At 27.8% G+C, this 26420-nt stretch overlaps 6 protein-coding genes across 14 annotated transcripts in view; 3 read left to right on the forward strand and 3 right to left on the reverse strand.

Annotated features, from left to right (window-relative positions):
* Positions 1-716: 716 nt before the first annotated feature.
* On the forward strand, positions 717-1627 carry LOC143191758 (small integral membrane protein 14). Its single transcript, XM_076397125.1, has 5 exons — positions 717-860; positions 913-1031; positions 1094-1142; positions 1197-1336; positions 1384-1627. Exons 2-5 carry the CDS (start codon positions 945-947, stop codon positions 1420-1422), a joined length of 315 nt encoding a protein of 104 aa, XP_076253240.1. The 5' UTR covers positions 717-860; positions 913-944; the 3' UTR covers positions 1423-1627.
* A 360-nt stretch (positions 1628-1987) lies between these two features.
* LOC143191754 (zinc finger CCHC domain-containing protein 8 homolog) lies at positions 1988-4627 on the reverse strand. The gene is made up of 4 exons (XM_076397119.1): positions 3498-4627; positions 3139-3445; positions 2996-3082; positions 1988-2928 (listed from the first exon to the last, which is right to left on the reverse strand). The coding sequence occupies exons 1-4, from the start codon at positions 4382-4384 to the stop codon at positions 2449-2451; spliced, it is 1761 nt and encodes a 586-aa protein (XP_076253234.1). The 5' UTR covers positions 4385-4627; the 3' UTR covers positions 1988-2448.
* LOC143191755 (uncharacterized) lies at positions 4547-12420 on the forward strand. Of its 2 annotated transcripts, XM_076397121.1 has the most exons (5): positions 4547-4800; positions 4852-5151; positions 5212-5414; positions 5745-5946; positions 12317-12420. In XM_076397121.1, exons 1-4 carry the CDS (start codon positions 4656-4658, stop codon positions 5940-5942), a joined length of 846 nt encoding a protein of 281 aa, XP_076253236.1. In that variant the 5' UTR covers positions 4547-4655; the 3' UTR covers positions 5943-5946; positions 12317-12420. The 2 variants fall into 2 exon arrangements, with proteins under 2 accessions (XP_076253236.1, XP_076253235.1); XM_076397120.1 differs by lacking the exon at positions 12317-12420 and having other exon boundaries at positions 5745-5973.
* Positions 7846-13642, reverse strand: LOC143191757 (calcium release-activated calcium channel protein 1). Of its 3 annotated transcripts, XM_076397122.1 has the most exons (4): positions 13501-13617; positions 9859-10011; positions 9165-9280; positions 7846-9012 (listed from the first exon to the last, which is right to left on the reverse strand). In XM_076397122.1, exons 3-4 carry the CDS (start codon positions 9264-9266, stop codon positions 8368-8370), a joined length of 747 nt encoding a protein of 248 aa, XP_076253237.1. In that variant the 5' UTR covers positions 9267-9280; positions 9859-10011; positions 13501-13617; the 3' UTR covers positions 7846-8367. The 3 variants fall into 3 exon arrangements, with proteins under 3 accessions (XP_076253237.1, XP_076253239.1, XP_076253238.1); XM_076397124.1 differs by lacking the exon at positions 9165-9280 and having other exon boundaries at positions 13501-13642; XM_076397123.1 differs by lacking the exons at positions 9859-10011; positions 13501-13617 and adding an exon at positions 9579-9710.
* Positions 13643-18608: 4966 nt separating this feature from the next.
* On the reverse strand, positions 18609-25882 carry LOC143191761 (uncharacterized). 5 transcript variants are annotated; one of them, XR_013004610.1, is made up of 7 exons: positions 25724-25882; positions 21408-21521; positions 20673-21332; positions 20347-20595; positions 20024-20278; positions 19463-19958; positions 18609-18955 (listed from the first exon to the last, which is right to left on the reverse strand). XR_013004610.1 is itself a non-coding variant. In XM_076397132.1 (6 exons), the coding sequence occupies exons 3-6, from the start codon at positions 20722-20724 to the stop codon at positions 19801-19803; spliced, it is 714 nt and encodes a 237-aa protein (XP_076253247.1). In that variant the 5' UTR covers positions 20725-21332; positions 21408-21521; positions 25724-25881; the 3' UTR covers positions 18609-19800. The 5 variants fall into 5 exon arrangements, 4 of the variants coding, with proteins under 4 accessions (XP_076253247.1, XP_076253248.1, XP_076253246.1 ...); XM_076397132.1 differs by having other exon boundaries at positions 18609-19958; positions 25724-25881; XM_076397133.1 differs by lacking the exon at positions 25724-25882 and having other exon boundaries at positions 18609-19958; positions 20673-21043; positions 21102-21332; positions 21408-23079.
* LOC143191760 (SEC14-like protein 2) overlaps positions 22002-26420 on the forward strand; it is a 41432-nt gene continuing 37013 nt past the window's right edge. Inside the window, exon 1 of one of the 2 annotated variants that reach the window (XM_076397130.1) lies at positions 22002-22042. Coding sequence is in view for 1 of the 2 variants with exons in the window: in XM_076397129.1 (XP_076253244.1) it covers positions 23493-23531 (39 nt within the window). In the remaining variant the exon portion in view is untranslated. Of the gene's footprint in view, positions 22043-23407; positions 23532-26420 lie in introns of those variants that run through there. The other variant, XM_076397129.1, reaches the window with a different exon arrangement.

Genomic DNA, 26420 nt, shown 5'->3' on the forward strand with positions numbered 1-26420 from the left:
AAAACGAAAATTTCGTGATCTAAACAAAAACCATAACCTACAAACAACAAACATAAAAATGGACGCCTATAGAAAATGCTGATTTCACACAATTTGATCGACCAATCACATTTCATGTTAGTGGCGGCACCTGCAATTTAAACTGCCAATCACAATTTGCGATCACAGCGCTACAGTTGATTGAACTAAACAAAACATTTCCCCAAGGTCGCCTATACCGTGAAATTTCTATTTTTTCTATGGTCGAGAACGCCTTCAAGTAACCAATAATCCGACCCTGGCAAATTTAACAAAATTAAATTAAGAAAATAGTGAATCTAATTAGTTCAATAAACTTCACTGCATAATATTAAATATCAAACAAAAACATATAAATTATACATCGTTTGTTGAAAATAAGGGGAAAAAGGCTTATATCCAACTAGGAATAAAACAACAGTATTGATTATTTTCTCCAAAATGTTGGTACAATCGGCGAAACAATCGTAAAATGTTAAAATGTAAACATAAAATAGAAATGTTAAAACGAACGATAATATACACAAAAATAGAAAATTATCAAATAGTCCGGACATGACCAATCGACAAAAGCCAACACATTCCATAACATTATCTTTTACTTAAAAATAGTTTCCCTGTTCTGTAGCACATATATATCCTTTTCTAACATATCGATCTAGAAAAGGAAAAATTGAACTAAACAAGGACAACTCATCTGATGACATCTGATTGTCAGAACTTGTAAATAAACACACTGGGAAATATAGAGTTGTGCAGGATGGAATAGTAAATAATATTTCCTATTTAATAAGTTTTCAATTTCTTGTTTTGTGATAATTTCTATTTAGTTGAAATAATCGGTAGGTATATTGTTATTTATGCATCAGAAAATATGCACATATTTATTTTTAGCTATTGTGCAAAAAATATTATCTCCTTATAAAATGAGTGACGAAAGTAACAGTAATGACTTCAATCCATGTGAATGCTTTTGGAACCATGAATTGGCGATGCGTCGATTATTGAATATTGTAAGTACTATGCATATAGGTTTAAATTATTTGGAGGTTACTGTTTTTATCTATCTGTTTAGTTGAGAAACTCTCAGAATCACTGTACAGACAACGAATGTTTTGAAACGGGTAATGATAAGCCACGTAAATAGTAACAATTGTTTTAACTAATTTGTTTTCTAGACTCGACACCTACAAATAATCAGAATACCCCAGAGCATATGTATTTAATTACATTTCTCTTAATGGCTAGTATATTGCTTTATTGTTTTCGGCCATCTCGCCGCTCAAATGAAACTTTGAACAAGCCCACTAGTGGACATGTAAGTTATATTTCAGCTGTAATAATTAAGCTGTCAATATATTTTAGGGTTCCAATGATGAAAACCCGCCTTCCCCCACTAACTAAGTATGCAATAGAAGTAAAGGAAATAAAAGATCTATATATAAATATTTTCTTCGGGTGTTTATTTGATTTTAATCTAATTGTATTATTATGTTCTTGTTTATTTAGGAATTTAATTATGCATTATTAACATTCCCTTCTGCACAAATATTATATATTAATACATATATAAAAGGTAATTTTTGCCTTGTGAATATACTTACATTAAGTTCTTTTTTTCTTCTATTCCTTTGTTTTACCTAATCTGAGTAAAATAGGTAGAATTTTTGTTGACGTTCTACCTAGGGTTACCAACAACATAACATTCCTAATATTAGAAAAGATTTTTCCAAATGTATGCATTTAAACTCATATTTTTATTATGTTTTTTTGTAGTTTTTAAAAACTTACACATAAAATAAGTGTTTTTTCAATTTAAATTTATGGTTGATGTTTACTTCACAGTAAAGGTTGGGAATTAATTAATTAATATCAAAAATAAAGGATACACTGTCATAAAATAACCAGCGCCTTCTTTACTTATGAATTTTACAGCTTAAAATGAAGGAAAGGAAAAAAAACTACAGACATGTTCTATAAGATAGTCCAACATTTATTGCTTTTTATTTATTTCAAATTTTATTAGTCACCATAGTATCAAAATATAATTGAGTAGTTTTTAATTTTTTACCAAAACATGTTGAATACTTTCAAAGATAGTATCACTGTTTATTTGAACTATGAACACGTTAAAATTGTGCGAATCAAAGAATTCTAGATATTCCTGAATATCGCCCAATATTGACAGGTACAGTTTTATTTACAAAACTCAAGCTACTGCCAATAAGTTAACATTGTACTGAATATAAAAAATCAATGTTCTTGTTAAAGGTAAGTCTTCTTAGAATCCATATTTTTTGAATGAATTTTTGTCAAATTACTGTCCATCACTTACTCATTAATTGAGAAAATAATCAACTTAGGTAAATGATTGCCAAGGATGTTTTGCTGAATTTTTTTTACACTATTATGTATAAAAATCATGTATTCTTACATTTTGTCATTTACTTTAAGTTTATCTCTCACTTTCTGCAGAACTTTGTACATTTGCTCATATTTACCTGTGGAGTTAGGTAAGTTCTCAAAATCAATCACAGCACTAACACCTTTGGTGAAATTTTCCAGCCGAGGTAGTTTGTTGTATGGAGAACTGCTCTTCAATATTGGTGTTCCATATGTACTGTCTTTTATAGTCTTCACTGTATTATTTACACCTACAAATGATATAAACTTGTTTGGAGCTTCCTCAGAAGCACCACCATTCAAATTATTTCCATCTTCATCCTCTTTATTGTTATCATGAATCTCCTTAATGTTGATATCAGGCTCTATGCTTTGAACTTTTACATTATCATCAGATACAGAATTGCTATCATTTGCACCTTCAAAATCCCAAGGTGTCACATCATTAGACTTTTGCAATTCTGCTAAAATACTTTCTTTTTCTTGCTCTAAATCAACTAAATCTTTCTAAAAATGCAATAATGTTGTTAGAAAATGATTGAAAAACTACCATTAGTGTTATATAATAACTCACTTCCATACAGTTCTGCTCAAAATACCTTAACATATTTTCTTTACTGTAGTCTTCTGAATATGGTGGTACATTATAAAAATCATATTCCTAAAAATAAATACACATTATTAAAACCAGTTATTCTACAAATTCATATAATTTACATCCTTATAACCCTTTTCAAATGGCACATTAAATCCAGGATAATCAACAACCTTTTCTGGATCCAAACCTCTTGTTTTTGATTTCACAGTATTTTTAACACTGTTTCCATCAATATCAAACATATTTAATTCCGACTCTATGAATTTAGCTTCTTCTAACCACCCAGGTGGATACCCTTTCTCTCTCATAGCATAGACATAACTTGGTATTTGATTTTTCTTTAGGCCTAGAGCTTTTCGTAACTCAGGTGTAATTTTTCCTGGTTTTAGATGTCCATATTTTTGATCAGTCTCTAAATGATATCTCCTAAAACAAAAGTGAAATGAATACATATTAAATGTCATCTGCAAATACTTACGCTACTTTAGTCTTTGCATTGAATTTTTGCCGATTAATGGAGATTTTCAGATAATTTTTTGGCTCTGGACAATCAATCAAAGAATGCTGTTTTTTACAATTAAAACATATTGTTTGTAAAACAGATATTCCATTTTTTTCATCTACACTGTCATTAATTACAAACTTGGTGGAATATTTCAATCTATTTTCATTGTAGTTAGATTGAGATGTTGTATCAACAGTAAATAATTCTGTTTTTTTTTTCTTTTTCTGTTTTCTACTACAAGATGTTTCAACTGCAACATGATCAACTACTTCTTCATTGGATTTGTTATTTCCTAATATGTCAATTGTATTATCTAGCACAACCCACTCCGATGGATTTAATGTTGGATTTTTTAATATATTAACTGTGGTATCATTTTCTAGTGAAATCTCAAATTCTACAAATGTTTGGATAAATTTACAAAATTCGTGTTTATATATTTCTGCTGTTGCTTTGTCAGCAAATCTTATAGATATGCAAGGAGTAGCCTCTACATTTTTGTTGTTTTGTATTGAATCATTCACTTCACCATCCTCTAGACCTTCAACTTGACTGTCTTCAAATACGGTTTTTGAGCTTTCTAGGGTTTTGTCAGTTTCATCACCTAATTCTTGGTCTGGAGCAATGATATTAATTTCGTTAGATTTATCCAATTCCCCAGAAATATTATGGCAATCTTCCAGGTTATGTTCATTCTTTTGTCGCGAATTGACCACGTCAACTTCTGTAGACTTTAAAACTTTATATCCGGGTTCATTTTCAATCTTTTCTTCGGGTTCAGGAGATAAGTCTTTTTCACTAACTTCAAAAATATCGGAATTATAGGTTTTTCGTTTATTCTGTTGTCCAGGAGATTCCATGGTTATTGACACATTTGACACTTCAAATTCAGTGGGGCCGCACACAATACCAAGAAATAGAACGTAAAAAAATATACTTAAACATATTATAAATGCTATTAAAAATATGTCCAGACTTTTGAAGGAATTAGAACGGTTTTGTTATGAAATAAGCTAGAATGTATTATAAATCATTTTTACCAGTAAAATACCTCCAATAAATGTTTAATAATTGACATTGTCATTAATACATGTCAAATGAATAGATTCCTACATATCGATTAAATAAATTATGCCGTTTTTAAAATTTAAAAATCACGCTCCTTCTAGGTCTAGAAAACTGGAAAATTTATCAAAAAAGGACGGTCTAAAACATGCTATTTTTAATACGGTTGGTGACAAATATATTGGACAATGGAAAGATAATAAAAAGAACGGTAAATTTGACAAATTCCTATTTTAAAACTCATTAAAATTTATCTTTAAAGGCAAGGGTGTTATATGGACTAGAAATGATGAATTATATGAAGGAGACATGGAAAGAAATTACAGGCATGGGTTTGGTGTTCTTGCGAAAAAAATTGCCAACACAGATGTTTATGGATTAAGCTACCGAGGTAATTGGAAAAATGGTAAAATGCATGGATCGGGTTTAAAAATATATCCAGATGGTAGTTTCTATATTGGAGAATTTCGTTATGGAAAAAGACACGGGCACGGTACGCAATGGTTTCCAGATGGAGCGTTTTTTGACGGTCATTTTGAAAACGATTTACGCTATGGAATCGGTAAGTTACTTGATTCAAATTAGTATTTTGAGTTGCATATACACAGTTATTTCTGTATAGGAGTTTTTATCAAAGCTGATGGGAATAGGTATGAAGGTGAATGGCTTAACGACTTGAAGCACGGCGAAGGCTTGTATTTTCACCTGACTACCGGTCAAGTTCAAGAAGGCATATGGAATAAAGGCTGGTGTGTACATAGCACTATGAGAGACATCCAGTTCAAACAGTGCTCAATAAGGCCGATGACTTATCCATTTGAGCCAGTATGTATTGCAGTAGCAGCATCTAACTATATTTTGTAGTTTTTTTATATTTATTTATTTTTTAATTTTTAAACTTTGTGCATAGAGAACACTTATATATTTATTAAAATATACTGTAATAAATTGGGTCTCATCTATTAATTATCCGGTTAAAAAAATAGAAAAATAAGGGAAGACTATTTAATTACATTTAGTGACATAAACGAATAATAATAATTAAAGAACATACTGTGAGTAATAATTAACAAATGTTAATTAATCTTTGTTAAAGGTATAAAATTGCTTTTTTATGTATTACCGTTTATACAATGAAAGTACTATTATTTTCAGAATGCTTTGAAATACTTGGAAAAAGTTATTGCAATCGCTAGGCATAGGGCTTTACTTGATGTTAAAGAGCCATGTGGAGATGACGGCACCATAATTTATGAATATATCGAAGATGACTCAGATGTCGTTGTCAGCTATACCAGGAGAAGTCAGAACAAATCAAATAATTCCGAAACACTGCATAATCACTATCAGTAATTTGGTAAATACAAAAGCAAGACTGATTGTCTTTATGTATTTTTTTGCGCTTTTTGATCATGGGAAGTACATGAGTGGCATTAAATCTCGTAATCAAGCCTGGATAAAGTTTTAAAACGTGAAAGGCTTTAGAAAACAAAAACTATTAATTTACTTTAAAAAACTATTTAATTTAACGGCGACAGAAAATGATACTAGGATACGAAATTTCGCAATGAGTACAAAAGTTAGCGAAAATTCGTGTATCCTAGTGATACTGAGGGTAAAAATCATCCCAGAGTCTATTTAACACGATTGAAACCAGACGACCCATCAGATAACAGTGCAGTATTAGTCGTATAGTATAACATATATATATATATATATATATATATATATATATATATATATATATATATATATATATATATATATATATATATATATATATATATATATATAGTATATAGTATATATATATATATATATATATAGTATATATATATATATATATATATATATATATATATATAAATATATATATATATATATATATATATATATATATATATATATATATAGTATATAGTATATATATATATATATATATAGTATATATATATATATATATATATATAAATATAAATATATATATATATATATATATATATATATATATAAATATATATATATATATATATATATATATATATATATATATATATAAATATATATATATATATATATATATATATATATATATATATATCTGTAGTCGTATTTACGTACGGATTAACAACTAACACCAAATTAATAATTGCTTTTTAAATAATTCATTACTTACCAAAATTTTAAAGTAAACTAAAACATTTTAGCGGCCATTGTTATGCACAATTTCTGTCAAATAAATTTAATCCCTTCAGATATGTCCAAAGTTAGCCTACAATTAGGAAAACTAATTTAAGTAGCCCAAAAAAAGCAAATCTAATAAGATGTAAAACGTATCTTAATGTAAAACAATTTAAGCAACCGTTCTAAACATACTAGTGTTAGCTATAGATAGGAAATTTTAAACTGACACCTGATCAAGGCACTTAATAAAATATATTTCACGTTTGGCGTATGTCGCTACTAATTAAATCTTTTTTATTCTACTAGGGGCTGCTAAAATTCTAAGGTAACGAGTTATTATCAAAACTCTTGTAATATGTGGAACTCTACATCAAATAATTGCAAATTAAAAGCACTAAAATTTACATAAAAACAGACTCTCTTAAACTATTCTAAAAGTGAAAAATCTGTTTTACAACGATAAATTGTGACCATAGGCAGTAGGTTGATATAGTATTCTTGGTGGTGACTTTGCTGAAGATATATGATCATGGGCCCCTGATAAAGAATGGTTAGTATTACTAAATGATTTTTAATGATAAATGGATTCTGTAGTCATTTGATGTTAATGTAAAGTAATCTGGCTAAGATTTACTAAGTGTTCACTTACGATCTTTATCATTTTATTACCTGTACCCGTAATTCCAACCCGTATTAATGTAGAAAGTTGAATAAACCATTTTTCATATTTTTGATATTAATATTAGTGTTGATAATTTGTCTCTCACCACAAATACATATGATTTTTCTGCCAAAATCATAGTGCTTTCCAAACATCTCAGCAAAGTAAATTGATTTCATATTCGTCACATAATTAATTAAAAATTGTTGCAGCCGCAGACTCTTTTTACCTATTTTATAAAATTTACTTTCCTATCTATATAAATTAATGGAATCTTTTCATTAAATAGTTTGCATTATTTTTAAAATATGTGTATCTATGGAATCATTTAATAACTATAAATAGCTTTTCTATTTTTTTATGGCAATGGATAATATTAGTCCATCCAGTATCTTTAGACAGAAAGTAAATTTCTAGATTCATAAAAATTATTTATTTTATAATTTTCTAGTACAAGTACAAAAATAACAAACAGTACTGTACATATTTCAACTAAATTCCTGTACTGTATACAAATATATAAATGTCATTTAAAAAAGGATAACAAAACTAGTATAAATAGAAAACAATTTATATTATTGATATCATTTTACGCCTTAACTCTTAGGAGTATACATTTATTCAGTTAAAATTACAAGCAAATTAACAAATGTCACCTACTCTTAAATGTCTACACTTAAAAATATAAAAATATAATCTTTGATTATCATAAAATGTAATGTTTACTGTTATACAGGGTCATGTTATGTGCGTGGAATAGTCAGGCATAATTAACCATACAAGGAGTATCATATTACCAATCAGACAAATACCTAGTGATATTTTATCACTAAATCTGCCCAGCAGATATTTTATAACGAAATGAACTCTGTGTATCCTGTATTATATCAGTAAATAACACAGCCTTGAATCTGAAACCTCTATTAATGAACTTTATACTATTTGAATGTTTGCCGCTGCATCTCCTACAAACATTTTATTTCCTGTGACGTCCCCTATTTGGTCATTCATCTTTTTCAATTCCTTCATGCTGATTTCGTATTTGTGGGCTACCAAAGATCGATAAAAATGTATTGCAAATGCGAGAAACACAAACAAAATGGGCACCAACACTACACACGCTGACCAGGCGGCTGTTTTGTTGATGTTGTAGAATTTCAGCCAGCATATTATAGCAATCTCAGCTAGGAACAACAATAGTCCAAGTAGTGTTGAAAAAGCCCAAGCTATTTCGATGTACCAGTGTAGACGTTCATGTGGTGACTCGTCTACGAAATTTATCGAATCTAAACTGCATACAGTCTCAATATTCGGGAGTATACAGGTACTGATCATTAAAGCTAACATGTGTACTGCCACCAATAATGTTGTAATCACTGCAAAAATCACTAGTATTGGTGATGGAATGGACGATTCATTGGTGAGTTGTAGTTCCACCATTGCCACCATGGCAAAACCAGAGAGTAGGGCTGATGTCTTACTGGAGGCCTTCAATTTAGCTCGGGACAAATGCATCTTCCTCCAGGATAGATAGCGTGGCGTTTGAAACATATCTTCCGTCATCGACATTTTATTGCGCTAAAATATATTAGTTAACAAAACATAGTTCTCAATCCCCACAGCTATATTGAAATTAAATTAATACAACATTAAAAAAAAACAAATTAAACAATCAATATTTTAATTTAATTATATAAATGAAAATTTATTCATTCAACATAAAAACATACCTTATTATGTCCTCGATTAAAAACTTGATTGTTTAAATTTTGGTTCTTATTAATTGATTTGCCTAAATCCAAGCCCACTGCACTTGTACTCCATACGTACATCAGTTCACAAAATTCTAAAATCAAAACAAATATAAAATAGATATTTTAATACCTACTACCTCAAAAATATGTTCATTTTTTATGTATTCTAATTTTATTATGGATCCACCATTCATTAATTAAACCATAAAAATCATTTTGTAAATTAACTAAAGTTTGAATCTTATCAGGTGTAAATATTTGACAAGTTATCAATGTTTTTGCTACGTTTCAGAGGCAGATTGCAAATACCTTTGGTAAATAGCAAGCTAATTAGAAAAACAGTAATACTAAATTACTTAATCCAGTAGGTCGATAATTAATAAAACAAACCTTATTTTACTTAAAGCACCATCTAGAACCACTTGTTAGTAATTATAAAGCATAGAAAAAAAGTTAATAAATAACAGGTTATGTTATATGTCAACATTAGCAAAAGAAACCACTACAAATATGTCTTTCTTTCTTTCTCTGATATATTGGTTATACCTACCAATGAATAGGAATACGTTATCACATAAAAAGAAACCGCGTTGTCTTTTATTAAATTATAAATCTATTATATGTCATTGTAGAAAATTATTGAGGCAATGGCAGTAGAACATTTACTTACTGGGTACTCCGCTGGAAGATTGTCGCGTAGCAAACTGCGGTTTTTTCGGCAAATTACTGCTTTTGCCATTGATATGTTCCAATTCGATTATGGTCGAGTCATTCGTCTCCTTTTCATTTTGAAAAGGGTTCGACGCTGTGCCTTTGGAAGTATCTAAAACAGATTTTAAAATGCAAATCGCGCAGATCAAATATTTTCGAGTTAGTAACCGGAACAAGTGAAATAAAAGAACCCGTTTGGTGGGTTAGACTTGGCGATTTACTTGTTATTATCAAGAGAGTAGGATTCATTTTACGTTATGTGAAAAGAATGGTCAGGGTGCTAATATGCTCATATAATGGAATATAATGAACTATTATTGAAATAAGTAGCAATGTCATTAAAGTTTAGTTGATGTTTGGTTTTTGAATACAAGATACTTTGTAAATGCATTTTATATAAAAAATATTTTGATGAGATCTAAGCAATTTTTTAATACATTAACGTTCTAAATAAACCTATCTACAAAAAATATTTTTATATATATGTAGAAGTTTTAAATCAAAAAAGTTAAATATTAATCATAGAAAAAAATATTAATAGACATTCAAATTATAAAGTCCAGACAATATATGCGTAATATTATTATTACGTTCAGGTTAAATCCTGGCCGAGTCGTCCAGTTAGTTTGTATTCTATTTTCGATTTGAACAAATGCTTTTGATTTATTTCAGATTTTTTTGAGTGCTGCTAAAATAGGTAGTAAAATCGTTAGGTATTGTGGACTAGTCTGTATTTAATTAATTTTATAAGTGCTATTAATTAAAGTGGTAATTTTAGCAACTAGCTTTAAAAAGTCATTTAATTTATTTCTGAAAATATATCAATAAAATAATTTTTAAACTACTTTTACAGGGATAATAATTGATAAAAATATGATTTTAATGACTAGCATAAGGTATAGCCATTTAAAGATGTTTATATTTGTTAAAAACACTATTTTTATTTGTTATACTCATCATCTAAGTTTTTTAACAAGAAAACAAGTATTTTTAAATAATTTTAATATATCATTATATTTTGTTCAGCCGTTGCGAATTCATATTTTGTTTCAAGTTTATAGTATCTCGTTTATATACACGTTATATACTTCTAATTAAAAACGAATCAAGCAATTGTCCGCAGTTCCACTACTTTAATTAAAACAGCAAGCCGATGTTATCCCTGTTGCAGTTGGCAGATTGTAACTAAATATAGACAGCTGAAATTAAGAATATTATTTTTAGTTGAATGGTTTCAATTTTGTTTTTGTTTGGGCATCGCAGACGTACAGTTATACAATAATGAATGACGGAGGAACTGCGGTAATCATTTGATGCGGTTAGTTTCCGCATAGATCATTTGTTTTGTGTTCGTCCTTTCTAAAATCTATTATTTATATATATATTTGACGATTAATCATTTTTAGAGATATTTCTAAAACCATGAATAAGAAATCTTTAAACGTTGTTTAAGCGCTTATACATTATTTATATGTGTAATAAGTAAAGATTAACTTTTAATTGACGACTTTTATATATTTCTACAAAATGTTTCATTAAGATAGTAGTGTCCAAAATTATTTTCATTTAAAGTATCATAGAAAAATAGAATATTTTATAAAATGGGCATGTATTTAAATAGTCTAAAATTAGTATTGGGAACAATCGACTGAAAACGACTATCGACTTTTTAGTACTTGACTACTTTTTACTATCGACTGTTTCAGTCGCTATTTTCGGTCCGACTTATTTTATTACTATTTACTATTGATTGTTTCAGTCGTTTACTTTTAGTTACTATTTTCGGTTCTTCGAGTTCATTCGACTTATTTTTAATAATGTGGCTGTGTCGTCCTAGCCGCGACCTTGAAAGTAATGCTCCGAATTTATACTTATATAGATTTATATGTAATATATGTGGTTTTATGTTTTTTCGTTGTTTGCTTGTGAATTACTACATATTGTAAATTAATATAGCAGCATTTTGGAAAGTTAGTTTTCGAGGGCAAAGAAATAAAATTGTAAATAATAAATAGTAAGATAGTTTTGACTAGCATAATAGGTAATACTTTGAGCTGGTATAATAGGTAATAGTTTTTAATAAACTTTCACGTTTTTTGTCCAAGCCTTTTGTTTGTCAAAACTGTTTTCCTAAAATCTTGAAAACTAAAATTAGGTTCCAAAGGTTTCAGAAATTGCATCGATTCCAAAAGATTTGAAGTTTTTGCAGTAACAGTTGTTAACTTTCTTTTAAAAATATTAACGGTGAAGAGGTGAATAATGTATATTAAATATTTGTAATAAATACATTTTCTCATAGGAAAACTCTACTTTAGTATTGAACAACTGTTTATTTTGATGGCTATTAAGAACTGCACCACAGTTTTTATTTGTTGATGAATGGACTATCTTAACAGAATGTGTTCAACATTTTTTAGTCCCTTGAAGTAATGACCACCGAGTTATCTGGTGAAAGATATCCCACGATGTCTTTAATTATACCGTTAATAATAGGACTGCAGCATTCCATCAAATCCAGGATTTTAACAAGCGAATGGGGAAAAAATTCTCAAAATTGTCTATTAGATGTCATCAATAAAAGACTGGACACGATATGCGGGAAATCCACATTTTTAGATCCTATATTTAAAAAAGCAGGATTTGGTATTGCAAATAGTGCTGGGGCGATATAAAAAGTTATCACAAAAGAGGTATCTTCCATTCTAACTTGTTTTTGGTTCGTCATGGATTAGATTTTTCAATTAGGTATATGTTTACATTTTATTTAGTATTTATGGTTATTGAACATCTTTAGTTTTTAGGTTTTGTTTAAGTTGTATTGTACTATTTATATTTATTATACTATGTTATTTAAAAATAGCAATTAATATATTAAAACACGATAAAATATTTGTGGTGTTATTATTCCACTCCTTTTTACAAATCCACAGAACATTCAATATAAAAGTAATCCTATTTCCTTTAAAATTATATTGTTTATTACATGTTAATAGAAATTGTTTTTTAAAGTTAGCACGTGAATGAATATATATACATGTCTGTCACGGTCATACTACCCTTAGAAAATATAAACACATTTAAAATTAACGGCACCAAGCATTTATCTCCGTCCTTTCCTATCTCACAATTTATACATACAAGAATTCGTACATCTTCGTCTGACATCACGAAAAAAATCCAGTCAAACCGCGCATATGACTGAAAATAGTTATTACTATTTTCAGTAGCTATTTTTTTGACTATCGACTGTTTTGGCTGTTTTCAGTCGATAGTTCCCAACGCTATCTCAAATTAATTTAAAATCAATTTAAAGTAATATTTATAGGTTTTATACAACATAACAATGAAAACAAACGATAATTAAAATAAAGTTAAATGCTATATTGTTCTTAATATAAGAATTTCTTACCAAAGATTTGTTATTTATTTTATCCTTTAAAAAGCAATATATTTAGTTTTATATCAATCTTTGATTAAGTAAATATTATTATGATAATTTAACCTTAATACTATCCTGGTTTCTTAGCTAAAAATATTTATAAAATACAACTGTTGCTAATGTAAACAAATAGCACGCGACAGATTATCACTGACAACTCACCTAATTTTATTGAATCCAGCTTTGGGGATTTTATATAGGGAAGGAACGGTTTGCAAGATCCTCATGGAGCGAGTTTCAGCTGGATGATCACACTAACACAACGGTTTAGAACGCACTGAGTCGTCCGTCTCATAGCTGAGCTGGCAAGCGCATGCCGGTAAAACTAATGTATGGACAAAATAAAAACTTTCATGCGGTATTCATCGATTTTTCGTGTTGTTGACGGAAAACTCCCGAAGTTTTAATCAATCATTTTAAACTTTTCTTACAGTTTTTACAGTTTCATATGTAATTATCCGGTAAATAACGGAATGTGTATATATAATATTATATTAATGAATCTTTATAAAAGTTATATTAGTAAACACGTATATAAATTTTTCACATAAGAAAACATTACATAAATAAATTAATCGTACTTAAATATATATATATATATATATATATATATATATATATATATATATATATATATATATATATATATATATATATATATATATACGAATATAAATGTTATAGGTCATTGTAAAGTTTATTTTGTGGTATTTCGTACGACTTTATATACTAAATGATAACTTTAAGAAATTTTTCTTGAAAAAAGTATTTGAAAAAAGTCGCCTTGTTACTGCTATAATCGCTGGAAGTAGTTCGATAAGGGATCACCATCTAAGCAAGTCAGTAGCCAGGTTGAGTAAGACCAGATAATTTGTGGGACAGTCTCTCAATCAGTTATTTGGTAGATTTTACAGCGTATTATGATTTCTAGCTTAGTAGTTAAATTATTACTGAATAAAACAGTAAGTAGTTAAACGAGAAAAAGATATTATTTTGAGGACTTTTTCACCTTTTGTCTGACGAATATGTACAGACCAAAATGAATTTGTTCCTCCACTTAATCGAATAACTTCTTCCTGAGTATAATGTGAGTCTCTGAGAGAGTCTGCTTATACGGACACATGGTATACGCACTAAAATTTGATTTTGTCACGTTGCCAGTTCTTATAAATTACAAGAACATGAAAACAAACGATAATTAAAATAAAGTTAAATGCTATATTGTGCTTAATATAAGAATTTCTATATATATATATATATATATATATATATATATATATATATATTCTATTTACAATATATATATATATATATATATATATATATATATTCTATTTACAATATATATATATATATATATATATATATATTCTATTTACAATATATATATATATATATATATATATATATATATATTCTATTTACAATATATATATATATATATATATATATATATATATATTACTATTTACAATTCTGTAAGGATTACAAAATGATTCAAAATCACCAGAATATATAATCAGTCTCAAGAGAAAAGAATGTATATGTGTAAATTTCACTATGAGGTGTACATAATAAAAGCTTAAATTAAGAATATTACTTTTATTTGGTGATACAAAATGTATAAATGGAGTCATCAGGCAATTCATCCGTCAATGAAAGGGATAGAAATTATATAAACAGGTATGAATTTGTATTTACTGCATAATGTATCTTGTATATATTTTATTACTGTTTTGAAGGTGAAATATTTGTTAACTGGGTTTAAATAGCAAGCCAAACTTCAATGGTTTTTGTTCAATATTAAGGCTGTGGATTGATTATATGATGAACGAACTGTAATTTTGATAAAGATATACTCACTTAAAGGACGTCGAGTCATATTTATCCGTACTTACTTTTTTTAATATAATAAATTTGGTATAGAATTGAATCCAATTGGCAAAATTAAAGTAAAAACTGAATGGATACGCACCTGGATAGAATGTCCTCATATTCATATTAAAAGTTTGATAATAGCTTTTTTGAAAATATTCGCAAATCGATTATTTATCCATTACTACCTACCATTTATAATCAAGATATGAACATTACAAGAACAAAGACTATAAACAACGAAATTCTTAACCTTACAAAAAAGAGCCACTACTACTGCCAGGGTCGAATCCGACATGGCTCTTGTAGTTGTATTCTACCACTCAATTGCTTGTACATGGTAACGTCGCAAAATTACCGAATATCGGTAGAGATTCTTCAGAAATACCCACTAGTATTCGGGAGTATATTCGACATCGTCTTCATTGACATATTTATGACGTGTATTGATTGTTTTATTGAAAGAACTATAATTAATTGTCGTTTAAGTGCCTCGATAATAAATGCATTTGATTAACCATATGTTATATTAAAATAAACTATATGTAATAATATTATTTTTGTTCATTATTTGTATTCAAAATAGTGATGTCATAAATTTTGATAACTTGTGTTCACTGTTATTTTGAACGGACTACATATTTTAGTATATATTATATAAATATATAATTCATATAAGTCTGTTAAACATGTTTAAAACCTTATCTACTATCTTGGCATTTTAAAAATCCCCTCTTATTTTAATCATAAATACAAATTTTTTTGATAAATTTATATGAATTATTAGGTTATGAATATAATAAATGTCAGGTGGGTTGTGACATCTTATCAATGTAATAATAATCTTGGTGATTGTGATATCGTCTTAGAAATTTTAGATCTATCGTGAGGTACAATTTGTATTCCAATAATTCAACAGACAGCAATTTTTTGAAGTATTTTAAGGAGTTTTACATAAATAATTTTCTGCGGTTTTCTGTATATGCGGTTTCTTGTAAGAATGTATTTGGTTTTGTAAAATTATTTTCGAAAAAAATATGTTTATACGTAAAATGTCCATTGATTAATTTTATGTTATCACGAAACTCTTGAATTTTTTGTGAATTATTGAACAAACTTAACATTACTTAAAATTAATTGTTTTTAACTTGAAAATATAATAACATCATAGAATTGTATATTCCTTTGTAATAATATTTAAATCAATAATTTTACAAGTATTTTTAAAAAACAATTTTGTAATTTAGAATAAAATTCTTATAATATTCTAATTAAATAAACGAAATGAGAAATTTGAATTGTCCCGGTATATTAATAGCTAATTTCTCCATCTTCATCTCCGTGATAGAATACACACAGTTATGAAAAAAACAATTAAGAAAAGTCTGCAAAAATAATTATTGTGTTATTCATATTTTTAACAAAATTTTTAATTAGTACAGGTATTACTCACATATTATTAAAATATCATTAAGCACTTATGTGTTTAATTTATCCCATGTTATTGTAATTTACAAACATTTATATATAAATTAGATTATTATTAAATATTTAACTATATTATTCAACATGTAAAAAATAAAATTCATCTTTATTAATATAATTGTTGTTATACCAAATCTAATAAGATCATTTTCTTTTAATGTGCATTGTTATTATGCTCCGAAACAATAAATGTTTTCTCAACATTAATAAAATATGTCTAATAAGCATGCAATCCCGATATAATTATATATAAAGTACTTCAATAATGTTGATTTAAATTAGCTATAGTACTATTTGATTATATTTGTAATATATTTAATACAATAATGAATTATATTAAATGTAATAATATATGATATTGAAAAGTTAAGCTATTATAGATTATATCGCCTTAGTTTTGTTAAAAACGGCCATGGAGATATTTTATATTTGTAAGTTAATTTATTTGTTGGAATATATTCCCTTTTTATCAGTTAGGGTGTAATTGAAATGAACATAGTAGTCGCCTAGTGGGGAAGATTTGGTGGCTCATCGCCTTCCTCTGAAAACATCCAAGTTCTCGGGTGACAAATTTTAATTCTAACATGACAATGAGGTTAAGTCTTTTCCAAACTAAAAATCCTTCATGAACTATTGCTTAACATAGAATCCGATCTAAGATTCTCGAAATTAAGACTACCGTGACAAGTAATCAAGATTCTATTCCAGAAGATATTCGGTTTTACCCAAACATGATTTGTTCCTTGTCCAATTTTATAGTTTTGCCTATGGGTGATAATTACAACTATGTAGAAGCTTAAACATATAATTACAAATATAAATCCTAATTATATATGAGTGTAGAGGTTATTGAATTTAGAAAAACCTGAAATGCTGAGTGTTTAAATTTAAAATATTTGTATATTCAATACAAAAATCCTTTGATAATTGGTAATAATTATGTATTGAATGTGGAAATTCTCAATTTTAGATTTTTTTGCTGAAATTCGATGACTTAATTAAAAAACAGATAAATATTTAGAATTAAAAGGATTGCCCACTTTTAGACATAATTTTCATTCATCTTTCTGCACATTAAATTTCGATTTCTTTATGTTATTTAAATTATTGTCATGTATCCTATAGTATTTTTGCTAGTTTTGCAGAGTTCGTATATTGTATACTCCAAGGATACAAGAAGGAATGTGATGGTCACCCATTAATTTAAAATTTCTCTGAAATAAAATTATAAAACAAGATTTTTTAATATTTAAAATAAGGTAATGTTAATGAACACTTATAATATTTGCATTAAAACAGCCAATCTACGCCATCAAAATTTATAATGTAACGTACCAAATTTTCTTTATTTTGAAGGTGACAACATACTAATGTAAATAAAATAATGAAAGAAAAATAACGTTATAAAATATAATTTACTTTAACAATATAGTGCATCTAATGCATATTTATTGAAAGATTAACAGTTACTTATACAGTCATAATAGTTTGTAAGTTAGAGTCGTTTTACTATATTTACGTTGACATATGACAACGGTGTCGACCAATATCAACACAAATCGAATTTTATAAACCGATTTGGTTACATGTTTTGACCCATCGGACTTCATTTTGTCTCTTTTTAACTAGAGGATTGCTAATTAAAAAAATGCTGAGTTTATAACATATTTTATCTTTTTATAAAATTAATTTGGCAATACGTTTGACGGTGTTGACGTGCATTAGCTGTTTTATTATTCGAAAGTTTATAAATGTGAACTTTAAGAGCAGAAAAATGTTATATAATGTTAATGATACATCAATATATTTAATAATTTGAGTTATGGATATTGTTTATATATCATACCAGAATGTAAGAAATTTGTTTAAATTTAAGTAGTTTAAAATGTATAGTAAACAAAAAAAAGATATATGACAAAAATCCAATTTATTTATAAACATATAAACATTATATTAACAAAATAACTTTTCCACAGCACCCATAAGACCCATCTACGAACTTTTACTTCTTCACAAGCCACAAGCCTATTTAAGATAATACTAATACATTCCCAAATTTAATTTGTCCTTATCTTAGAGTATATTTCGTGGTAAATTAAATTCAACTATTCTATTTCTAGCAGTATTTTCACTGAGGTAAAATATGATACCTGTTTGGTTGACTGTACATATTCTGTTAGCTCTATCTTCTAAATTTTTCAAAATATTTTCTATTCCATCCTTTAATTCCAGCGGTTGGTTATTGAGCAAAGCTTCCCTTTGTTCACAATTACAATTTGTTTAAAGAGTCTGTATCTGTTGTGCCCAAAAATGTTTTACCATTGTGTTAAAAGCTTTTGTTTCTTGTACTAAATTGATAAACATTAACAGTGATAATCAAGAGTCTGTGTTCCTCTTGAGTGAGGTTTTATTTAGATTTATCTTGTATACCTTTAGTTCATAACGTGAAAACCTCTGTCTTAGTAATGTAATCTTAATAATGTTCATCTATTCCCTTTGTAAAAATATATTCATTGGTTCTTGATCAGCTGTGTAATATACAAAAATGGTAAGGAGATCAATTCATTTAATACGAGTAATGTATGCAACTCACAGCTATACATATTAAGCCCATGGTTTGAAGTGATAAATATATGGTCACTGCTAGTCTTTCAGAATTTCATTTGTCTCTTATTTGTTATTATTAGCCTAAACTATTCTTCCTTCAAAATGGGGTAGGCCTCCACAAAAATTGAGACTGTAACTTGAATACGAGTTAATCCACTATTTTTACCTCATTTACACATGCAACACTTGTAACTCCACTTTTATGGCAATACGTGGAATTTTCTTGCTGAATATTAAATAGGGACGAATAAATGCAAAATTTGCAAATTCCCACAACCTATCTTGGAATTCATCTGACATAGTATCCAGTAGAATTCTAGCAGCAGGTTTGGGCGCAATCACATTTCTATCTAATTTAATTAGATTTATTCTTTCTCATTGGATGTCTTTTATATTTTTATTCCAAATTTCTTTTTTTTAAGGTGTTTCTTGTCAGTTTGAGAGTTTTTAATTCTACTTTACTTTGATCAAGATACGAGATCTCTAAGAGACCTCTTATTTGAAATAATATATCACAAACATTTTTTGCTGAATTGAACGACCTTCTTGATGATCACTGTTTTCGTCCATAGGGTTTTCAGATATATAAGGTGTAGACTCTTCTATTTCAGACTTAATATGTAATTCCTCTTGCTTTATGCAGTATAATTTATCTAAAAAATGCATAACATTTAATTAAGTAAGGATAAATGTAAATAATTTAAAATATAATATTTACCAAAGTTGTCTCCATCATTCTGTACTTCATTTGTCAAAGCTCTTGAACTTGTATCATTTTTATGTCTTATACCTGGTAACTGATTCAATGTGATACTCGATTGCTGAATATTATGCACATTTTTATGTAAATGTAATCTTTCCAAATTGTCTTGATCACAGTTTTCCTCTATAGGGGCTTCAGCTATATAAGGTGTACACTCTTCTACTTCAGGTTTAATATGTAGTTCATCTTCCTTTATACATTCTAATTCATCTGAAATATGTATAATGCTTAATTAAGCAAGGATAAATATAAATAAGAATTTAAGATATAATATTCACCAGAGTTGTCTCCATCATTTTCTACTTCATTTGTCAAAGCCCCTGAATTTGTATCATTTTTATGTCTTACTTCTGATAACTGCTTCAACGTGTTACTCGATTGCTGAATATTATGCAAATCTTTAGTGAATAGATGTAATCTTTCTAAATTGTCTTGATCACAGTTTTCCTCCATGGGGGTTTCAGGTATATAAAGTGAAGGTTCTTCTATTTCAGGTTTAATATATAATTCCTCTTCCTTAATACACTCTAATTCATTTAAAAAATGCATAACATTTAATTAAGTAAGAACAAATATAAATAAGAATTTAAGATATAAGGCTTACCAAAGTTGTCTTCATCATTTTCTACTTCATTTGTTAACACCCTAGAACTCATATCAATTTTATGTCTTATATCTGCTTGTCTTATATCCTATTGCTGAATTTTATGTAAATCTTTACTAGTCAATGAATGCAATCTTTCTAAATTGTCATTGCCTTTCTTATCTCTGCCTTCATTTAATATATTAGCCATTGAAATTTGTATCACTGTTTTTGGTCGAAATAATTTTGCCAAGGTATTTATATGTCCCACATGGGTCTTGATGAATTCTACTTCATATTTGATTCCGTTTTGGGTTAATTTTATACTAGCTGGACAATAAGAATCTATTTTAACACTTTGATGGTGTTTATTATGACCTTCACCCTTTGATCTACTCTTAAAAATACCTGATCGATGACACTCAAATTTAGTTGTGTTACATTTTTTACCAATATATGTACCCCTATGCTTCACAAATGAGGCATTTGTGGTTCTTTCAATGTTACCTTTCCATATTTCAAAATTTTCAAGTGAGTCAAATTTCAATGTCTCTTGTTCGATCTTCATGTTATGTAAGGACTGCATATGATCAATCAACTGAGATTTTGATGTAGTATGTTCGCATAAAGCACAACGCATGATATTTCTCACAACACTTATTTTTACAGGTTCAATTTTTTCTAAAATGTAATTAAATTGTTACAGAAATGAATCGAATTAGCAAAATTAAAATACATTATGGAATAGATACTCACCAGGATGAAATGTTCGCAAATGTCTGTTCATACTAGAAACGTTAATATAGGTCCTTTTACAAGATTCACAACTAAGTGATTTACCCATTAGTGCTTGTTATTTAAAACTAAAACCTAAACCGTGAAAGAACAAACAACAAACATAAATTTTAAATCATTAATATTTTAAATAATTAATATCTTAAATTTTTAAGTTAAGTTAATAAGAATAACATAGCACAGAAATAAATAACAATTTTATTTAGTTACAGAAAAAAAACAGGCTGTAAACAAAAGACTATAGGTTAGGGATGCCGAAAAAACATTGATATATCGATATTTTTCGATATAAAAAAAATTGGGACATTGAATTTGAAATTAAAATATCTTAGGCTTAGTAAACACTTTGCTTTCCATTTTGAAGAGAACGGAGGCATCTGGAGGCGTCATTTTTGGCATACGAATAAATATATTGTAATAAAATGAAAAACTCCTAAATCAAGCAACCAGGAATAATCGACAGACCAGTTACAGAAAATATATAAATAAATCTATCGGTTAGCCGTGTGGGCTGAGTTTGGTTTGTTAATAGCTAGTGGTTGTTGCTGGAGCAAATTGTTTATAAAATAAAATAAAGGATAGTATATTAAAATTAAGTAAGTGTTTTGAAGTCGCTAAATAACATAACTGTGTTGGAGCGACTCTAGTTTCAAATAAATTTCAAAAATCGTCTGTTTTCTTTGCTTACAACATTTTTAGATTTTCGAAATCAGCTTTTAATTTAATTTGATATTTGGTGACGAAAATGAAAAAATGGAAAAAATGTTCTTGCTTAATGACTGTTATTAATTGATATGTTTCTGGACAATTCTTCTAATTTTCTGTAACTATTGGAGTGGTATTGACTTTTGATTAATATCAGATTTCATTAGTAAATAACTTTTCTTAACATAGTACTGACCAAATATTGCAGGTAATAATTTGTGTATCAAGAGTTAAAATGAATGTTCTACAGAATATTAACAGTTATAAAATAGTTTCATAGAATTTTAATTCCTTATTTGTTGGTGAGTTGAAATGAAAGCCATATAAGACAAACTAAAAATGAGTATCTGAAAGGACGAAATCGAAAAATGAAATAAATAAGCATGGAGCAGTGCAATTTTATATAAAAATTTAGGTAAACAAATTATTCTTTTAATCAGCCGGGTGTATTTATTGTTTTGCATAGATGGAACACGTAAAAGTTTATAATATAAAAGTAAAGAAAGATCATGTGTATTTATACTTGATACTCTGAGTTGTTGCCGTTCTGAAAACAATCTTACTCGTGATACTTAGGTATAATATTCAATGGTGTAGTAATTTTCACTTATTGATGCTTTGTTGATTATCGAAATTTGATTTAATTAAATTTTATACTTTATGCTATTATGAGAGAAATATGCGAAGCTTAATAAAATGAAGTCTAATTCACAAAATATACAGATTTCAATATTTTGTGGTTTGATTTCGATCACAGGGTGATTACTAGTCGATATTAAAGACATAATGTTTTTAAAGGAGTGTATCGAACATTTGTGTTGAGAGTTCGCTATTTCGGCCATTAAAAGTGTTTTTTGCGTGTAAAACTAGGATTGCAGTGAATAAATATTGATATTTGAAATCGTTATATAATTTTTTATTAATTATCTATTAAATAATAATATAATATTCTATGTTTACTATCTAGTAGAGAAAGAATGACAGATGCTTAGTTAATGTAGTCTAACGTGTTCTTGCACGTAAATAGGTAATAATTTTTAAATTATTGTTGTATTGGTATTGTAGTATATAGGTGTTTTTAAAAATAAGATACAATATATTTATATTCGCTACGTTATTTTAGTTATCTATATTAGGCAGGCATATCGTAAAGAAACAAGTCGTAACTGAATAATATACAGGTATTTACGGCGCGAAATAACGTTTTCGGTTAGGTTTACGCATAAGTTCTCTAACACGACAATATCCCCCATATTGCTTATTCAACGCTGTTGACTTACTTCGGCCGACCGGCAGTTTTCTCTTGAACTCTTTGTTGTGTGTAACGTGACCTATGCAAAAATGGATCTAGAGGATGATCAGCGATTTAAGTTAATGAAAGTAAGACATTTTCACATACTAATTTGGAATTATATGAAATTGAGGGATTATAATATTTATTTGAAATGTAAAAAATGTTATTTATTTCTTGACTTATTATATAAAAATATATTTATGATTTATATATTTTTTTAATATTTTTATATACGATTTATTTTTGGACAAACGTGGAAAATTATATCCAGAAATATAGCGATTAATTAACTAAGGCTTAGAATTCTGTATAGAAAGAAAGTAGTTGCACTATTGTCCGTTATATCGATTAATGTATTTATTTAAAAGATATTGCCGCAAATTAGCAGCAAATTTTCACGTACTGTAGTTAATAGTAGTTGTCATTTTTAAATCTTTCTTTAGTCACACTTATATTGATTATTTGTATTTTAATTATTTATAGTTTATTTTAATGATTTTAATTAGTTATGCTTCACTGTAAATATTTTAAAAGACATAAGAAAGAAACGATGCTTAAAATTGAAACTTTCTGTCACCCCATTTGTCTCTACCTTGCCATTAAAATAGTACAATCTGCAATAGGGTTGTCGGTCGGCGAGAAAAACATAACAGATTTCGATATTTTTAAATATATAGAGATATAGCGATTTTCGATAGATATAGTAATAACAACGATATTTAAAAAAAAAGAATTACCAAAATGTACTAAACCTTTAAAATAAGTACCAATTTTATAATGTTATATGAAATATCTTTATTTTTTTAGAAAAATAAAAAATAAAGTAAAAAGTATTTTTTTAGAAAAATAAAAAATAAAGTACCAAGAAATATCGATATTTTGTCGGCATCCCTAATCTGCAATGAGTTCTTTAGATTCATAGGACTTATTATTTGTTAAAATTTTTTTCCTAGATTAGGGCATATGTCACTTTTGAATACTAAATACTGGGCATTTGTCACTTATCTTCATTGTCATTGTTTAGTCAAGTTGGAAATATCATATTTGAATGCGCTGAAAATGTTTAACGACTGTCTTTTTTCTATCGTTTATCTGCCTTTGTCACGGGCGATAATAGTGTGACAAATTTTGTAGAAAGCAAGTCGAAATTGACATTTAGTTCTCGTCTATGTATGACCCTTCCAATAAAACCGCCAATGCACGTCATCAAAATTTATCATACAACGTTGCGGCACCATTTTTTTTCAGTTTAATACGTAATAAAACAAAAATAATGTAATAAAATGTAATTAAACATTATAGTATATCTAATGCATATTTATTGAAGAACTTGAACTACAACTATACAGCCACAGTTGTTTGTAGGTTAGAGTTGTTTCTTATAATCCGAGTTTGACGCAAGCGTGCATACAGCTTTATTTATGTATATTTTTTATCGTGATTATTAGATTTAATGTCGAAAAAATATTAAGATATAAGATCTCCAAGAACCATATAAATAAACATTATCATAAAAAAGACTAAAAACGTTTAGATCAAACCCAGTCAATATAGTTAAAACCAAATGAAAAAGCCACCACTATATATGAAAACAGTGAAATTCTTCTAAAAATCTCCAAATATGATCAACTATGATCGGTACTATTCTTGATCCACAAACCCCATTAATGAATTGCCATTTACTAGCCTAAAATGAATGAATTATCGTACTGAAAGACATTTCAGTCAATACATCATTATTTTTACAAAACAATAATTTATTTACTTATACTCTTATATAATAATGCATTGTATTTCCTTTGTCATTAGATCTTTAGGGTGTCGTTGATAGTTTTATATTTTGTTTATGTTTTGTTAGCAAATCTAATTATTTCATAGTATTACGGTACACTGTTCTTACATCTTAGCAAAATGCAGTCTAATTTCTTCTTATCTGAATTTTACATGCTTCGATTTTCACTCTCTATAAAATAAAACTTAAGTAATTATTAAAATATATTTTGTTTAAAAAATGTCTAATTATTACCAGTTACTACAATTTTGCTACTATTCTTGATGTGAAACCTCATTAATGAATTGACTACTTCTAACATAACAAGAATCATTTTGTTCTCTGCTTTTGTTATCATTAAATTTTGGCATATGTTGATATCTATGCGATGTCATTGAAAATAATGTCGTGTTATAAATTTGGCAGCTAACATTCCCAACATAAATAAAATAGACGCTGTTTGAATTTTATAACTTTGAAAAACTTAACCTTACATTCTGCACTTACCCTTGTACCAAGAATAACACAAACATTTAGTTATTATTCCTATAGAATTATTAATGTAACACAAAATCTAAATATTCAAGATGTTTTTGATGTTTTGTTAACTTGATCGACTGTACCGATCGATTCGACAACAATGTATCGCCATTAGAAAACAATATAGTTTATTCTTTTCTGTGATTTATTCTATACAGGATAGTGCACATGCGCCAAATTCAGAGATGTTGAGTAACGTATTCTCATGTTCGGACGCATAAGGCTTTTTTCTGTCTCTTTTTAAGATTAGCATTACAACAAGCATTACTCTAGCTAATTAGTAAAATGAGAAAGAAAAATGCTTCGTGTTTGAAATGGATTTTACGCTTTTATAAATTGAATTTGGCAATACGTTCGACGCTGTTGATGACGTGCATTGGCTGTTTTATAGGAAGGAGTATAGAGTGTTATGTATGATGTTTTGATCGTGAGATGGTTAATATACAAGTTAATTAATACTGTTTTAATGTATTCCATGTACTCGTTTAGTAGCGTTTTCTGTCGAAGGTTTGAACAGTTGAAAATACTTTTTTCGTAGCTTGGTTCAATTACGTCTGTAACTCTATGTAAGTGGACAGTTTTTGATCATCTTAATTATTAAACTGCCATTACTTACTGCCGTACATGTTAACCCAAAGTCGACCCATCTTCTTTTCTTAATAAA

This window comes from Rhynchophorus ferrugineus, unplaced genomic scaffold, assembly GCF_030347505.1.
Source record: "Rhynchophorus ferrugineus isolate W39M unplaced genomic scaffold, kcgeb_rfMv2 rfM2, whole genome shotgun sequence".
Classification (NCBI taxonomy): domain Eukaryota; kingdom Metazoa; phylum Arthropoda; class Insecta; order Coleoptera; family Curculionidae; genus Rhynchophorus; species Rhynchophorus ferrugineus.

What these genes read in the sequence shown, in the direction of transcription:
- LOC143191761 (XM_076397132.1), bottom strand. Translation starts at nt 20,724, where the DNA reads ATGAGTTCTAGGGTGTTAACAAATGAAGTAGAAAATGATGAAGACAAC. An exon ending in AAATGATGGAGACAACTCTG is followed by an intron (nt 20,279 to 20,346) that starts GTGAATATTATA and finishes TACATATTTCAG; the next exon opens with ATGAATTAGAATGTATAAAG. An exon ending in GAATGATGGAGACAACTTTG is followed by an intron (nt 19,959 to 20,023) that starts GTAAATATTATA and finishes TGCATTTTTTAG; the next exon opens with ATAAATTATACTGCATAAAG.
- LOC143191754 (XM_076397119.1), bottom strand. Translation starts at nt 4,384, where the DNA reads ATGGAATCTCCTGGACAACAGAATAAACGAAAAACCTATAATTCCGAT. An exon ending in AATGCAAAGACTAAAGTAGC is followed by an intron (nt 3,446 to 3,497) that starts GTAAGTATTTGC and finishes CTTTTGTTTTAG; the next exon opens with GAGATATCATTTAGAGACTG. An exon ending in TTGAGCAGAACTGTATGGAA is followed by an intron (nt 2,929 to 2,995) that starts GTGAGTTATTAT and finishes TTGCATTTTTAG; the next exon opens with AAAGATTTAGTTGATTTAGA.
- LOC143191755 (XM_076397121.1), top strand. Translation starts at nt 4,656, where the DNA reads ATGCCGTTTTTAAAATTTAAAAATCACGCTCCTTCTAGGTCTAGAAAA. An exon ending in GAAAGATAATAAAAAGAACG is followed by an intron (nt 4,801 to 4,851) that starts GTAAATTTGACA and finishes TTATCTTTAAAG; the next exon opens with GCAAGGGTGTTATATGGACT. An exon ending in TGACTTATCCATTTGAGCCA is followed by an intron (nt 5,415 to 5,744) that starts GTATGTATTGCA and finishes TATTATTTTCAG; the next exon opens with AATGCTTTGAAATACTTGGA.
- LOC143191757 (XM_076397122.1), bottom strand. Translation starts at nt 9,266, where the DNA reads ATGTACGTATGGAGTACAAGTGCAGTGGGCTTGGATTTAGGCAAATCA. An exon ending in TTAATCGAGGACATAATAAG is followed by an intron (nt 9,013 to 9,164) that starts GTATGTTTTTAT and finishes AATATATTTTAG; the next exon opens with CGCAATAAAATGTCGATGAC.
- LOC143191758 (XM_076397125.1), top strand. Translation starts at nt 945, where the DNA reads ATGAGTGACGAAAGTAACAGTAATGACTTCAATCCATGTGAATGCTTT. An exon ending in CAACGAATGTTTTGAAACGG is followed by an intron (nt 1,143 to 1,196) that starts GTAATGATAAGC and finishes TTTGTTTTCTAG; the next exon opens with ACTCGACACCTACAAATAAT. An exon ending in ACAAGCCCACTAGTGGACAT is followed by an intron (nt 1,337 to 1,383) that starts GTAAGTTATATT and finishes AATATATTTTAG; the next exon opens with GGTTCCAATGATGAAAACCC.